Source organism: Chelmon rostratus, chromosome 16, assembly GCF_017976325.1.
Source record: "Chelmon rostratus isolate fCheRos1 chromosome 16, fCheRos1.pri, whole genome shotgun sequence".
Taxonomy (NCBI): domain Eukaryota; kingdom Metazoa; phylum Chordata; class Actinopteri; order Chaetodontiformes; family Chaetodontidae; genus Chelmon; species Chelmon rostratus.
The window spans coordinates 3132514-3149572 of NC_055673.1; the positions used below are offsets into that span (position 1 = coordinate 3132514).

General features: G+C 41.6%; 1 protein-coding gene across 1 annotated transcript in view; it reads left to right on the forward strand.

Annotated features, from left to right (window-relative positions):
- The window catches only part of grin2da (glutamate receptor, ionotropic, N-methyl D-aspartate 2D, a), a 116705-nt gene that overhangs the window by 40616 nt on the left and 59030 nt on the right, over nt 1–17059 (forward strand). The window contains exon 7 of the mRNA XM_041955926.1: nt 12488–12602. Within this exon, the coding sequence (XP_041811860.1) occupies nt 12488–12602 (115 nt within the window). The remainder of the gene's footprint in view (nt 1–12487; nt 12603–17059) is intronic.

The window sequence follows — 17059 nt, forward strand, 5'->3', positions numbered from 1 at the left end:
TTTTATTATTCACACCAGTTTTTCTGAAAAAATGTCCTCCATGAAAAAAGCATTTTCCAATATTTATACCATGGTCTGGGTGAATACTCGATTCTGATTGGCTGCAGGGTGTCCGTTAAAACGTGTTATAGGACACCTAAAAAAAAAGTTCCGGTCAATTAGCCTGATTGTTCTAAATTATTGCGCTGGCTCAAACACTAGTTGGTAATCATGGCAACAGAAACTCAGAACATACGTTAACATAACACCTATTTGGTGAATTTGATAATTTTGAAGACTGGGATGCAGCAGAAGAGAAAGAAAGAAGAGAATATAAGAAGGAGATGCGACACAAGGAAAAAACGAAAAGGATGAGGTAAACATGAAGAAAACCACGAAATGGGCAGTTAAAACATTAAGAGACTTCCTAGCTCAGAAAAACATGGACATCAACTTTGAGAGCTACACTGCCACTACTCTCAATGACATTTTGGGACTGTTTTATGTGTCTGTCCAGTCGACTAAGAGGAGAATACAGTGTTGCCAGTTTTAGGAGTTTGAGAACTGATATTAAATAGTCCGCTCAGCCGCTTCTTGTGAAAAACTTTTTTCGATTTTAACGGTAAAAAACAACATTAAGGTATTCATTATTGACTATGAATTTTTTCGTAAGTGACCATGGTATAAGCGGGATAATGCCCGACGAGGTGTCCATTATCAGAAATGAATGGACGACGCGGAGGTTGATTACATAAACGACATACTTCTTCGTGAATAATATTTTCTATATCACGCTATGAGTATCAGATCATATTTAAATAACAAGCACCAATCAATCTCACTGTTTCCTGTTGCCAAAATACGCTCTACATTTTCCTGTTACTGTTTCATGTTTCACCTTCATCTTATGTAGGTCATGTGAATTATTGTGATGCTGTTCAAAATGCAACAATTCAGGCTTCTGCAGGTTGCCAAACCTCCTGGCAACATCGTAAAGTGTCTCACAATGGATCTTGTAATGATTTCTGAATATTGAAGAGCCACATGTAGCCCAGTTAAATCACACAGAACAGATTCTGTCCTCCTTCACAGGATCTGTGAGTCACACAATCATGATAGCCTTTACATCTCTGTCAGGCCGCCCCCTCCCTTTGGTGTTCATGGTTACAAGCCTTTCATTTGTGCTGTGTGATTCAGCCAAAGGCCTGGCTGTCTGCGCATGCACGTGTGTGCGAGCAATAGCATGAGATACAAACATTATTCTTCACGGCGTAAGAGCACAGACAGCTCTGCTGGTGCGTTCAGTTCCATAGGACGGGCCTGGGACTCATGGCGGTTCTGTCAGGAAAGTGATAAACTATGAATCATCGTAGTCAATAAGAGAAGGTAAGAGTGAGAGAGGCGGGGAGAAAAGGGAGGGCGAGATGCTGGTGAGGACGCCGTTGAGTGTTTTTAGCAGAAGGCTTTATTTATTTAATCATTCATTCATCCATCTATTGATCTAACTCTAATGGGTCAGCCGCCTTTATAAGTGAAGGGAAATGAGGGACATTTAAAGAGAGCAGGAGAAAGGGGGTGTAGTGCGTTGTATTATAACCCATTCCACCCGCTAACATTACAAAACATCATCAGGGCGACATCAAATTAGCACATGAATCCAAACCAGCCAAACTGCACACAACTGTCTACTCAAAGAAACATTAAAAGACAAAAAGTTCTTGACGAATGCTGTTTAAAGTACAGCAATGATTAAAGGTGAGCGGTGCATAAAATCGGTCTGTTGTACTGAAGTAAGAGAACAATTCTTGTTGTTGCACGGCCAGGATGTCCAGAAATCAAGCAACAGCGTTACAGTTGAAAGTTGAAAACTAACACTCACTGAATTCAGCATGACGTGGCATAATAGCACTTCAAACACGTCATTTATTTTACAAAAAAAAAACAAAGCACATTTACTGGAGCACTGAATGTGCTCTTAGTTTTATGTTTTGAGAGGATGCACTCTTTGAAGATGTTTGATGGCATCTAGTTCCTGTTCCTGTGAGTGAGTGTACTCACCATATTTCTCTCAATAAAAAACGGTTGTCAAGTAAAAGCCAGTCTCGAATAAAGGCTGGGGCCGTGGTTGACATGAACAAATAATGGCTGTGGAGGGAAAGTGTGGATTAACTCCCCCTGTTGGCTGTCATGTGTGCACAAACTAAGCATTATGTGTATTTCCATCTTTTTAATGTTAAAAACAATATATCATATTTTGTACGCTGTGCTGTTTTGGATTACTCACCTGAAGGGCAGGTGTACAGGTGTTAATATCTCAAACGTATAAGCACCACAAGAAGGCGGTAGTCTGGGAAACTTGGAAGTCATTAAATTTTCCACAACACATTCCTGCGAATGCTTCACAATAAAGGCGTTGTTGAGAAATGAAGGGCTTCTGTCCACTAAAAAGCTTTTAAAAGGCTTTTAATTTGAAGTAGACACAGGAAGTGTTGAGTCTGTATTGGGGAAGAGTTGAGGTAAATAAAGGCTCTGCTCACTATTTGAGGAATTACGGTTGATGGCTTTGTAAAATAGCCAAATGCGTATAATGCAACTGAATGTGATGGATTTACTGTGCCAAAGTTGTAATTCTTAAGATTTTGGTCCAGGTTGATTTGGTGACCCATGATTAGCAACAGCAAGTGTGGTTAAATATTCCAGCAACTGCAGCTACTTTGTCAGAAACACAACAGAAAAAACAGCTGATGTGTGTATTTGCAGAGCAGCCAACCACACTGACGTTGCTTTAATAAAGAAGTCTGTCAATAACAATTACAAGCGTGATCTGATCATGCTGTGCACAGTGCGATTAGTTATCCACACCACAGTAGGGGACAGTTAAATTGTTTATCTCGCTCAAGAGTTAGAGATGACTCCACCACAACCAATAAAAACTGCAAACTACTGTAAACAGTTTAGTAATTAATTAATTTCAATACGTCAAATGGCTACTGCAGAGAAAATGCTGACCATAAATAGCAACAAATACAGTATGAGGTTTGATTTCATGAAAAGCTTTTTTTTGGCTGGGGGGTTTCAAATGTATTTTCCACTCATTCACATTGAATCATGTTGTCTGACTCTCACATTTCCTGAGCCTAAGTCTATCTTGGCCTGCAGCGTATGGTCATGTGAAGTGAGCTTTGCTTGGAAATGGTCGGTGGCCGCTGTTCTTAAGGACTGTACTGGTTGAGTTGTCACCTTGTGATTACTTATTCGTTCCATTTTCTCTCTGACAGTGTGCTGTGTTCAGTGCTGTATGTTTTAGCAACACCAACAGTCCTGCATATATAATCGAGCGTGACAGGTAAGAGGATAGAGAGATGACGAGAGATGGAGGATGAATCCTGACAAATCCTGGACTTCATTATATGAAGCATAAAATGCTTCTTGATAATTCAAACTGGCTTGTCCATCTCTCTTTCTCCCTGGATCTCTCTCCCTCTCTCTCACTTTTGAAGACGTTGTCATGGATACGCAGAAAGCGTTCTTGTAACAGTCGGCAAAGTGGTTGAATGCTTCCACTGATGGAAAATCACACATCAGCCGGCCAGATTTTTGGTGCTTATTAGAGGTGGGCTGTAAACCATTAGCACACACTACATCTCGAACAGAGAGGCAGACACGTCTTCTGCCGTCTGTCTGTCCTCTCTCTGCCTGAATGCATCTTTTTTTATCTGTCTGTCTCTACAGCACCATCCAGCTTCTCTGTGAACAGCTGAATCTGTACCAGAGTCCAGTTTCTCTTACTTTGCTGCAGCGTTTCCACCGCAGAGTTTTTTAGAAAGGAAATTTACTATAAATTTAAAATATATTTATTCATTTTGTCCTTTCCAGTTTTAGCATTTAGGATTCATGATTTTTGATGTTTGAAGCCATAAGTTCTCAGGTGGTTTGATGTATTTAAACGTTGGATTCATAAATTAGCCCCTTTTTACAATTAATAAAGTTAATGAAGTCCAAAATCTTATAAAAATGTAGGCAGCAGTCACATGTTAAAAATCATGAACTGTGCAGGACATTCATGGAGTAGATTTATTTGTTTGTGTTTGTTTAGCCACATTAATGAGACCTAAATGATGGACAGCCAACAGTTATGCCAACACACAGGCTCAGTGTTGCTGGCCCTCATTATTAATCATTACACATAAACTGAGTAAAGGATGCAGGATTTCTTCATTTTCACCACAAGAAATCTGTAAATCTGTCACTTGTGCAACAAAAGCAACAGGCTTTTGGGTTTTGCAGTGCGGTCTGAAGTATCTGCAGTCAGCCACACACACTTGTAGTTCCCAGGCTGAGAGGGCGTTTGGTGTGAATGGTCAGAGAAACCAGAATAGAGAGAAAAGTTGGCAGAGCAGCGAGGTAAAAAAACAGGCTTATGGCCTGGAGAGAAACTCTGCTAGGTGAGAAACAGTGAGGCTAGAAACGGACCAATCAGCTGGTCTAAACCGTCATCTTAGTATCCACCAGGAAATCCTCAACAAGAGGTAGTTTATTAAAAGTTACTTAAAGCTTCAGTAAGTATTATTTATATATTCACAATGAATCAAATGATATATGTTCTCGACGTGACAAACCCAATTATCACCACCTCTGCAACTCCACTGAGCCTTTTAGCCTCCTTTAGATCATTTTTTTGGCTTTGGTACAGCAGCAGCAGGCCGTAGTTTTCAGCAAACAAGCTCTGATAATGTTGGCGGAGACCAAAACAGAGTTTAAAGAGGTCTTCCACTGACATTCATCAGGTGCACAGAGGCAACTCCAGTGGGATGATATACTTCAAATGTTGGAGTTATGCATCTTGAATATAATTTTTTTTGGAGTTCTTCTCACCTTAGTGGCCAAAAATCAATTTATACATTTTAAAGCATTTTTTAAACCAAGAGCTGATTAAAACATACCTACTGTAACGTCTGAAATCAGTTCTCAGAAATAGATATTTCGGCCCACTGTAATTGAGCAAGACATGGTTAACCTTCTGCAAGGGAAAAATAATATTCCAAGATTCTTTCATTCAATGATAAATAAAAGTTTTGCTTTCTATGAGATGTGTGCACAGCAAATACTAATTTAGGGAAGAATCATGGTTATGAGAGATAAAAAAAAAAAAAAAAAAAGTTGTTTAGACGAGGCCGAAGACACAAAGGGTGGTAATTTAAGATGAAAAACAAACTAAGAGGAACTTATTCAGGCTCAGCTATTTCCAGCTGTTTGTGTCGTCAATCAAACGACGACCTCAAGTTTTCCGCAAACCTCGTTATCCAAGATTTTTGTGACAAGACTTTCACCAGGTCAGAGTTTGAACAGATGGAGGTCTGGTTAAACTTTATTCCTGCAAATGAAAAGGTGGATTAACTGAGTTTTACCCTCAGTCGTGTCCCTGAATCATTGCCTTCAAACTGTGGTCAGTCTGTCCACTTCTCTCCCTGGTTTAAACCCTCTCTATATCTCTCTTTATCTGTGCTTCTTTACCTGCAATTCTTCTGATATCTATATTTCATCTCCTTCTGTTCTCTCTTCTTCTTTCCCAGTCTATAAAGTAATAAAACAGGTACTAATTCCACAGGGAACCCCCCTCTTTTAATGTACAGTTGCCACGTGTCTCAGTAATGAATTCATTGATTAAATCAGGCTGTCTGAGCTCTGCTGCAGGTATAATACAGATGGAGAGCAGAGGTACGCTCAACCTCCTGCTTCACTCTCTCTCTCTCTCCCATTATTTCTGCTCCTCTCTCACCCGTTCCTCCGCCTGCCTTCACAGGGTTCTACCTGCTGGTTTACAAGTGCAATTTAAAGTAATAATCTGTGACATTTTCACAAAAATTACTGCCAGTTTTATTAATGACTGATGTGAGTGAAAAGTAGGCGTTTGACCTATATGCATTCGACGCAAACTTTTCCATGTGCTGCTGCAAGAATTCAGTGTCTAAAAGTTTGTTCCTGGGAGAACATCTTCAATGCAACCAATGAGCGCTTCAGAGGCAGGATTTTAGAATGGGGATGATGTTTGCATCCTTAAATCCAGCTTGTGCCGCATCCAGAAGAAAAGCTGCATTCCTGAAAAAATGCAAAATGGAATTTCAATCACATTTTCAGGCAAACGTCTTGTGTTTTCTGCAGCTTGAATAAGACTAAAAACACTCATGTTACCGCTGGTTTATTTCATACCGCTATCATCTGTTAGATGAGGGCTACACTCATGAGAGCCTTTTGATGTCAATTTGAACATCTTCATTTATAATTTAGGGGATATTTGTTCCAACATTTAAACAGCAGCCTGCAATAAACAAATATAATATAGATGGGGGCATGGGCACCATTAGTTGAATTTTACAGTTATACAGTCTCTTTATATATATCTACATATGGTTACAGTTTAAGATAGTAATTCCTATTCCTAAGTACCTGAATCAAGAATGGCAAATCATTACCAAGATAATATGCTAAGATTTTTTTTCTATTCGAACTCAACTAAGAATTCTTGCAAATACTTGACTTGAAAAATTCTCATATAAAAGCCTGTGTTCAAATAATGGCCGGGGTGTGGTCTGCATCTATAAATGAAGGTGGGTAAAAAAAAAGAAGAAATTGAGGTGGGGGAATAATCTGTGGCCTACAAAACACTACAATAGAGCCATGTCATATCATGCTGTACTTGTACTGCCTGTCATGGCATATTTGTACTGCGTGGAGGTGCTGGGGACATTTACCTATATTATATGCTAAATTTTATCAACACAACACGTAGAAATATGAAGGACATTAAGAGTTTTAATTCAGTCCACAAACCTGTTTTAAATACAGGTTCTGTCTGCCAAAAGGCCAGCACCACTGTTTGACCACTTGGTCATATGTGAAGTGAATACGTGTGACTAATGGTTTGTGTGGGAAGAGCAGGAGAGGAACTGGTTGGTTAGAGCTGTGACAGCTGAGCAGTCCACGCAAAAACTGCCACACTCAGAAACCTAAAAGTTGTCAACGATAAATAAAATCAAGGAACACTCCGTACTCAGGCTAGCGGACACGTCGTTTGATTGACAAGTGGGTTGGGGAGCAGAAAAAACGCTTTCAATGAAAACTGTCACCAACATAAAAACAATTAAAAATTAAGCAACTCTTGAAACTCAGATGCAGACAGAAAGCAGTGCTATTGCTTATGTTAGATAAGTGATGACTTCAGTCTTTGATCCATTTATATAACAAAATGCATCATGAAGTTCAGACTGCAGATTTATCAAGCAGAGGGGGTGAACATAGATATCAGTATGTGATTACTGTAGTGTAAGTGTTCATCAACTTGACTTTGAACTCGTCCATCAGTGAACTGTAAAATCACTTCAGGCCACAGCTAAACTTTTACTTGTATTGTTAAGACATTTAAGTGTGTTTGGCTGCATCTACCTCAGCATTAACATTCATACCGTCACCATCGCTGCTTCCATCTGCTCCGTCTGTCCATCTCATTTTCTGACTAATATTTGGAGTAAAAGTAACAGTTTTTCTCAGATGGACTTGGCCAAAGTAACTATTTTGGAATCAAGATCACTTCATTATCATTTACTGTCAGATTTTAGTGAAATTACATCTCACAGTGGATTGTGGCTGCAAACTCAATTAAAACTGCAGCTTTTCTCTTCCGGCCCAGAGTGCATGGCGCCATAAAGCCATTCAGTTAATTACCCCAAAGTCTCTTGAAGCAAAATACTGAATGCGGGCCGGTGATCACGTCTGTTTCTAATAACTGATTTAACATGAATGTGGATAACATGAATGGATTTTCTTCTTCATGTGCTCGTAGCGAACCCGTCTGATGCTTCCTCTCAGTGAAGCAGCTCATATTTCTGTGCCATGCAGCACACTCTGCCTCTCTCATTTCCTGTATCACACACTCTCTCCCTGTCTGTGTCTGTCTCCCCCTTTTGTATTTTTTCCCTCACTGCCTCTTCCTCCTCTCCTTTCTCTTTTTCTGGCCGTCTCTCTCTCTCCGCCTCCTCCCCCCTCCTGCTGTTTCTTATCCTCATCCTCGCTGCTGTCGCCTCTGCTTCGCTGCACCTCTGTGCTGTACTGTACCTTCCGCCCGGGCAAATCAAGAGAATTTGAGACGGTGGGATGGAAGGAGGAAGCACAGAAGAAGGGTGAAGAATAAAGGATGGAGGAGGCGAGAGGAAACGGGGGAGGATAGTAGCCCACACTCAGCTGCAGATTGGCACTGCCCGGCAGATGGGATGGAGACACTCCTGACTTCTGCCAGTCTGAGCCTCAAGGCTGATATTTTTTTCCCCCTTTGCCGAGGTAAAACCAGGTAAAAGAGAAACACTGAAGTCCTCAGGGACCTCCCGCACGTCAGGCAACATCAGGTGCTTGTGGGCACCGTGGTGGGTTAGAGGTCTCCTCCTACAAAAACCCCTCCCAGGGAGGCCAAACACTTTCCAGTCACGACACAGGTGGACATGAATTGAGAGGCACAGACGCGAGCACCTTTTTGTCGGAGTGCCCTTGGAGATTTGCACAGCGTGCGAGGTCTCATCTGTAGCCGACGTGTCGAATGTGTTCTGGCTGCATTTTTAGGTGCTGCAGGCCAACATGATCACATGCACGCTGATATTCTGATGTTTCTCTGCTGTAACGGCTGCTGTGATGTTCATCATTGCACTGCCTACCTACCAAACACTTGCTGGAGGAGGTTGCTGAAAAGCTGAGCCCTAGTGTGTGATTATATAGTATAAATATATATATAAAGACTACCTGCAGGCATTCAGCCTCAACTTTCCTGCTGATGCTCTATTTGCATGTGTTTGTCTGCAATTTCAGCCTCTAAATGTCTGCTGGATAACGTTTATTTGTAACGACAAGCAGCAGGAGCTATTCAAGTCCACCTGAATCTATTGCATATCAACACTGCTGTGAGTTCTCTGTCCCGCATATGCTCCGGGGCCACATTAGCATGCTATGAAAAAAAGTCAGATTTCTCTCAACCAATTAGTGAACTGACCGTTTATTTTAAATTCAAAGGGAGCCCAACAGCTCCCCTTTAGGAGCTGAAGTCAAAGTGAATCAACTCCGCAGTAAAGGCTGTGACTTTTTTCAGCGGCACCTATAGGAGCTGAATCTCATTTCACTCTTTCTGAAGAGAAGCTGCAGCTCGACGCCTGAAATGGAAGCGTAAATATTCAGAATGCTGAGGTGCTATTTTTAATACTAAACACCATATTTCATTATAATAGCTGGGATAGCTCATATTCTTATTATTAGAGAGCATAATATGATAGCTGGGATATGCATATAATATCCTGATTTCTAGCCTCTGTGAGCTGCTTTCTAATGCTGTTCTTCATTATTTCTACTGCCGCTGATACCTTAAAGTGGAATATTTTCCTATAGAAATCCCATACGGGACCACCAAGGCTTATGGGTCCAGCTCATCATGGTAACAGATCCTCTAACAGCATCTGAAAACCTCTTTCCTCTTACAGCTGCGTCTGACGACTTTCAGAACAGTTTAACAATCCCGCCCACTTTCTGCAGCGATTGGCCACATCTCTCACGCTCTCTTTTTCCGTGCCTCACACAACTTCGCTTTTCATGTGTGAAACCAAATGCAACGCAATGAATGCCTTCAAAGAGAAACTGTCCAAGAGTGCTCGCCCTTATTCCCATTTCAACCACTCAAGACCTGCAAAACACTGAGATCCTGTGCGAGTAGGTTACTGTGATTCAGCAGGTTTTTTACCTTTGATATTAACCACTCCAAACCTGGATACACCCTGTTTGCTTCACTTATTTGAGGTATACAGGTAAACAGTTTTTGACAGTTACAATATGGCGTCATTCATTAACTTAAGTGCTGAAACAGTTAAGAGATTAATTAATTAGTTTAATGAAAGAAAACTCTACAAATCTAAGAACTTGCTGCTTTTTTCTGTTTTGTGTCATTTATATGAAATATTTTGACTTTGAGACTACCGGTCGCCCAGAAGAGTCATTATGAAGACTCACATTGACCTCTGGGAAACTGCAATACACATGTTTTAGTATTTTCTGACATTTTACAAAGGTAGCAGCTCATTCTTGACCTTTGAGAGCGCCAGAAGTTCAGGGCGTGCAACCTGCGTCTCATTGATCAAATGAAGCTTTCGCTGAGTGTGAAAGCTCAGGATGAATTCCCCTTCAAGCTTACGCTGTTTTGTTGCAGGTAATGATGAACGTTTTTGACGTTTCAGCTGATAATAAAACCTCACATGACGTCTCGTGTCTTCTGGTTCTCGGAGCTTCGTCTTGCGGTGGTGGAGGACTTTGTTGTTGTTGTTGACTTCCTGTCACTTGTCAGTCAAACAGGGACGTATTTGTCTGTGATATTGTCTATTGACGATTTTTGATATTTCTTTGTGAATGTGACGCATCACTTCCTCTGCATATATTCTGCATAACGAGTGCTTTGCTTTGCTACTATAAGTGTATTTTGATGCTGGTACTTTTGTGCTCGTACTTTTGATGTTGAATGCAGGACTTTTACTTGTCACAGAGTATTTTTACACTCTCGTGTTGCTTTAATCAAAAGGTTTGAGGCGCACACAGTATTTAAATGACTTGAGTTTGTCCGGTACGAAAGTTTGATTGAGTAAACTTTATGAATTTGTAAGTCGTGCACTGGGCTGCACCGTACAGCAGTTTCTTCCGTCTTGAACCGGGCTCTGCAGTGCGTATTTTTGAAGTCCGATTGCAGATGATTAAGTGTTATTTGAGATGTTGTTGAGGTTTTCTTTTAGCGCAGTCGCCCGTGTGTTCGTGAGTGTGCGGGATGGCTTCATTGGGCTGCTTTGATGTGCTTTTTTCCAGATGCTTTTAAGGTAGATATTTCATTAAAAGACATCAAAGGTACAACTCTCCTGCACCAGCACTCTTTGCTTTTGTCTTTCCTGGTATTAAAAGTATTCCCAAGTATTTGTCCTCCCGTGTTTGCTGTCTTTCAGCTTTTCTCCACAGTATTTTCCTTCTTTGCAAACGTCCCGCTGTTGTGTGAATTCTGTGAATTCTGCTCTTTATCTCGTCTCTCCCTCCCTGCGTCTCCTCCTCTCGGCTCTCTGTTTCTACCTCCTCATGGTCTCCACACCTCCATGTGATTTCCTCTCATATCAGCAGAAATGTGTTTTGTCTTTAGTCCCTGATGTTTGTTCCCTGCAGCGAAGGTCTCGGCTCTTCCTCCACAGCTTTGATTACCTGATTTTCTTCTTCGTCTCCTTTTTCTTGAGTTTTTTTTCTCTTTTTCTTTTCTCACTTTATTTCCCTTTCTCTAAAATCGTCATAAGAGCACAAATAGCACGATGTCTTTTTCACTGGAAGCTGAATGTATTTTTAGATACTATGGTACAAATTGAAGTATTATGGCTGTATTTTGAAACATTATTGTTTTGATGAATTAAAACACACCAGTGGTGGTTACTGATAGTGTTGTGCAGCGAGTTTAGCAGCAGCAGCAGTTAGTCCTGAGGGTGGCTACTGTGAGGCCATTAAAATCAAAGGAGCTTATTGGCTTGGTACCATGAATGTGCTCATTATCAGACACTGAAGATGTCATGATGTGACAAACTCGAGGGGATTCTTCCTCTGGGTTCGTAAGACATTTCAGACTCAGATTGTCAGGCTCGGCTCTAATGTAGAACATCAGATTTGGCAACACTTTTATCAGTGTTGCCAAATCTGATAGCCTAAGCTATCACCTGTGCTGTCCACTGAATTCCACTGAATTCTACTCTATTCTTCAGTTCTTCTACGAGTATGTAGAAAATGTTAAATTAACAGTTTGTGCAACCATATTCATAAAGGTGTACCTTCAATGCACAGATGCAGATGTTTTTGTCCAATGTGATTTACACAAGATAACAAATGCATTCAACCAAATGTGCATTTAGTGAAAGTGATCAGCTAACTTTCACTGGACTGGAGCGATCAGTGTAGCACATTAATGTGGTCCCAGACCCCTGAATTGTTGCCCACATCCCAGATTTGTAAGGCCTGGTGTTGGGTCCATTAATGGCCGTTTCCACTGAAATAATCAACCAATCAGAGCTTAGTAGGCAAGATTAAGGAAGGTGACTTCATTTTCTTACAGCACGTAGTGTTCTAGCTACGTACATCCATGAAAAAGCAGCAAAATGATGATGGCTACAATGAGATCGAAGCATCTGCACAAGCTGTTATCAGTCAACACATTTCCTTTATTGTCACATATTGTTATTGTTCGGCTGAAGTTGATGTGAGATTCATAAGAGCGAAACAAAACAAGATCCATCCCCCTCCTGACGACGTGAACGTGCTCAGCAGACACAGCAACAGATACATAAAACCAGATTTTATGAGGAGAACGTCAGCTTTTCAAAATGATTGAAGAACGTGGGACTGCCTCGATAACCACACTGAGACACCGGCTCACTTCTTTCCTGTTCTTCTCACATGTCTCCTCTTGCAGGTACTTCACCAACATATCCATTGGTGGGCGGGACTATTCCTTCAACAATGACGGCTACCTGTCCAAACCGCTGCTTGATGTCATCTCCTACACCAATGGGAGAGGCTGGGAGGAGGTCAGTAAACAGCTGCGCTAATTATCATAGCGCAGCGGCTAGACTGGCTAACCGCAATTTCACACCCCATCAAACATGCTAACTCATCAGTGCTCAGTTCCACCTTTCTGCTGTCTCACTGTCTCGCTCTCTCCCAGATCTAATTAGATCTCCCTAAAGCCCCCTCCCCTCCTCCTTCCCTCCTCTTCACCCTCTACTCTTTCGTAGGGGTTTGTCAGCCTTGTTACCCAGCGCTAACTCACAGTCTAATATCCTCTCCATCAGGGGCCGTGTGTAGCAATACCGCAGTAATAGCACCAAATCCAAGGTTTGCCCTCAGAGGGCACTTTCAATTCCTCAAGACTCCCTTCGACCTGAGAAAAACAAGTAAACCTTGTTGTTCTATCCCGCTGTGCTCCGTTTGCTCCTGACCTTTTATGACTCAATATGTTTATCGCTGATTCAGACTCAAGGCCTCCTCATCTGAAGGATAATAACCAAAAAGGAAAAATCAACCTTTAAAAGGAAGCTCTAACTGTGTGCCACATCAGTGTGAGCCCTCGGATTTCAAAGTGTTTGTAGTTCACCTTCCTGTCAGAGCTGAACTTCCTCCTGAAGGTGCTGCGCTGCACAGTATTTCAGCTCGGCCCCGTACGAAAAGGATGGACAAAGGATTCAGATTAGAGAGCATTAAGCAGGATTTAAGGAATGAGTAAACTCAATCTTTGTCAGAGGTTTCTCTAAGCGGGATTTGTGTGTGCTCTACACCTCTTAGCAGGCTGAGTCACAACATTGGCAACATGGTCAGAAGTACGTGGATGCCACAGTCCGCTGCACGTTCGCCCTGGGGCTGTTTTTCATTGTTTAGGGGTAGTTTCAGTTGCTCATCATTAGCTGCGTTTCCATTGCCCCTAGAAATGCGCGAATCCTAAATATCGCAATAAAAAAACGGTAATGGAAACACCTAAATTTCGAAAATCCTCTCAAACATCGCAAAAACATTTTTATGCTCTCATGAGGTGGTTTTTCAGACGTGTTGATATTTAGGTGTATCGCAAAAGTGTAATGGAAACACTTTTCGCATTTACACGTCTCCGAGGCCAGCGGACTCCCCGTTTCGGGCCGGCCGCATGCAGTCAGATATAACATCGTCAATTTTGCGGTGTATTTTGTTTGTTTTCTGGATCTCAATAAGTAGCAGACAAAAACACTGCAGCTGTTCCAGCTGTCACGCTGGCTGATCTGTTAAAGACAATCCGACAGCTGTGATCTCGTCCTGTGCGCACTTTGCAAAATCTAATCATTCCGTTTTCATTAATCGTGAGATGAAAGACACACGTGCACACAGATGTACAGCACAGTGTTTGCGATTGTGATGAGTGTGTGCACCTCAGCTATGTGGGAGACACGCATGCACGCCATTAACTTTAATATTTACACATAATTGCTGATAGAAAATATGTTCAAAGGACACTTCAGTAATTCACAGTCCTGTATTCTGCTGCTGCTCCGCCGGCGCGAGCTGACGCTGTCAGAGCGAGCCGACGCTGTCAGAGCGAGCCTCGCGTAATAACACAGTGATCAATAATAGGCCATTAAAATCAGTGATCACTCTAAGTCAACAGATCATTTCTTTATTTCATCTTCAGCATTTGTGCATTAGAGTATGCGCAATCCTACAAGACCAGGAGCATGCATGTGCTTTGTAATTATAAGGCTTTGTGTTACATTTTAGCGACGCACAGCACGCACACGCATCTCGCAGGATGTCCGAAAATTTACGAGAATTTTGTCTGGTTCGCAAAACACTGTTCAATGGAAACACCTGCAAGTCGCATTTGAACTTTGCAGCAATTTCAGAAATATTGCTTTTATTTTGCGAACAACTGTAATGGAAACGCAGCTATAGATCATCACCAATATTGGGGCAACAGTGTGGGGAGAACCTTTTCCTGTCTCAACATGACGGCACCACCATGCACAAAGTCAGGTTCTCCCAATTTGGTGTGAAAGAACACGACACAGTTCAGAGCTCAGCCCCGTCCAGGAAATTGGAATGAACTGGAACGCAGACTCACTAACGCTCCTGCAGGTGAATGGCTGCAAAACCCTCCTGCCAGGTCCCAAGATCTTATGACAAGTGCTCCCAGAAGATTGTAGGCTGTTGTAGATCAATCTCGTCTCCTAGAAATTAAACACAAATGATTTGCATTCACAATTATGTTGCGCTGACAAACGTAATCGCTGCCAGGATGATATTCAGAGTCAGCGTTTCTTTGAGTGGATGAAACTACGTTTATGTAGCATGCTGAAGATGCAGGGAGGTGGGAGGAGTGCAGGACTGTGACACCAGGATCCAGGGTTCACATCCAGACTGTGGTCAGGTTTAGGCAACACTTAAGGTGAGAGGAATGATCGTGATGACTGCTGACTTTTTCCGTATTAAAACAGAAACTTTAAGTGCTGTCGGTGTCTAAACATCAAGATAAAAAAAGATAATTAATGCTGCAGTCACTGTGAGAGGATGGTGCATTGCAGGACTGCCTGCTTTGGGTGACAAAAGACATATGTTGTCAGTAAACACGCGTTCAGTATCAACGGTTTTGCGACTTGCCAGGTACATTAATTAACATTTCCTCATTGTGATAATAAAAAAACGGCAGCATTACATTTCCTTCAAAACATATTTGCTGTTGCTAATTAGCATAAACTGAATTCCCCTGAGACAGAGTTCTGTATAGATAGCTCCATTAATGCTAATGGTTTTGGAATAAGATGAACAATCGTGGATGAAATGTTCTGTTCCTCTTCTCATTAAAAACTTTGATAAACACACACATACTGTAAAGCTGTTTCTAGTGGATGCATTATGACCGCACACATTCCCGAGTCTTAAACTGCATGATGTAAACAAACAATCGGCCAGGAGCCAGCGAGAAACCGTGCAGGCTGATATCGTAACATGACGCGTTTGATGTCAAACCGGTCAGTTGCAGAATCGCGTTTTGCCAGTCTTTTGTCACCAGTTTCCATCCTGCTCAGTGTCACATGGTGACTCTTTGATCTGAATTGGCCTCTAAATCCCCCTTTTCAGTTGTCGACATTCATGATAAAACACATTAACTTGTCAATGCATGCATAATGTTTCTCCCCCCGGACTTTCTATAAAATCCTGACTTACTTGTTGGTAATTTGCATCTGAAAACCCTTCGACTGAATGGTGGTGTTTGCAGAATTTTTATACATCACGCATGCTGTGATCTAAAATTGACCCCAATCTTGTTTTGCAGACGATAACAAGCCTCGGAGCAAGATTCAGATCAGGGGAAATATTAAAGTAACTGACGATACTTAGTTTAAAACCTGACAAATAGGCAGTGCTCGGGAAAAATAAAAGCGCTGCCTCATACCATCTGATTGCTGAACAAGGGGCATTTATTTTTGAAGCGCTGTTTTATTCATGTTTGTAAGTTTCCTGCACCTCACACCTTCTTTTTGAGTTTAACACATTCGGCCTGTGTTTCCTCTGGCTGTAGTTAACCTCACAGGAAAGCAGAGAGCTACAGTAGCGCTTGGTGCGAGAAGCAGCTAACTGAAGCACGACTCCATCTTTGAGAATCATACTACTGTTTTCTGCTCCTTTCTGAAGAATCTTACCATTACTGAGTTTTTACTGAATGGAGGCTGAGATACTGACAGAGGAGATGGGTTGCTGTCTTGCACTCCATGGGTTTGGAAAAGATAGAGGAAGAAAATTTGGCTACAACAGGCAGAAAAACTGACAGATAAGGCTTCAATTTTCACTGCTGCTCTCTAAAGATGACACCTGTGCTGCTGTGTTATATCTGATGTTCAGGTGAGTCAGGGAGGAAATCATCAGGATACCAATTTCATTTTTCACACAGGAAATCCCCCCTTAAGATTACAATATTTAGTAATTTTACAGAATTTATGATCCCTCTCTGAAAATGACACAGAACCGAACAGATGTGGTTCATAAGGAACAGAGCACAAATAAAAAGGCACACTCAAAGCTGCAATAAACATATTTTTATATCAAGAATGCTTCAAATAACTGTGTAATATTAAAAGGCATAGCTTAAAGTGACAAACCCACAAAGAGTTATCACCTGACTGCAGTCACCCTCGGCTCTATGGAGCAGTTCTTCTGCTCATTATTTTCTTGTTTGCTCTTATCAGGGTCGTTTTTAGATGCAGCAGGAAGCGGATTTCAGCGAAGATGGTCCAAAAACTCATTTTTGGCTACTTGTGCAGCACCAAACGGCAGAAAGACACAGTTAGCAGCTAACTGGCTGACACAGTGGAGTATTTCAACCCTTCCCTTCATGAGTTAGCAAGCTAACAGGAGAGTGAATGATGGACTACATTCATCAGGTGGACAGACACGCTGAATGCTAATGTTGCTCCTTAATCGTGCTAACAAGTTTGCAAGACCAACTTAACAGCTCACAGTTTCA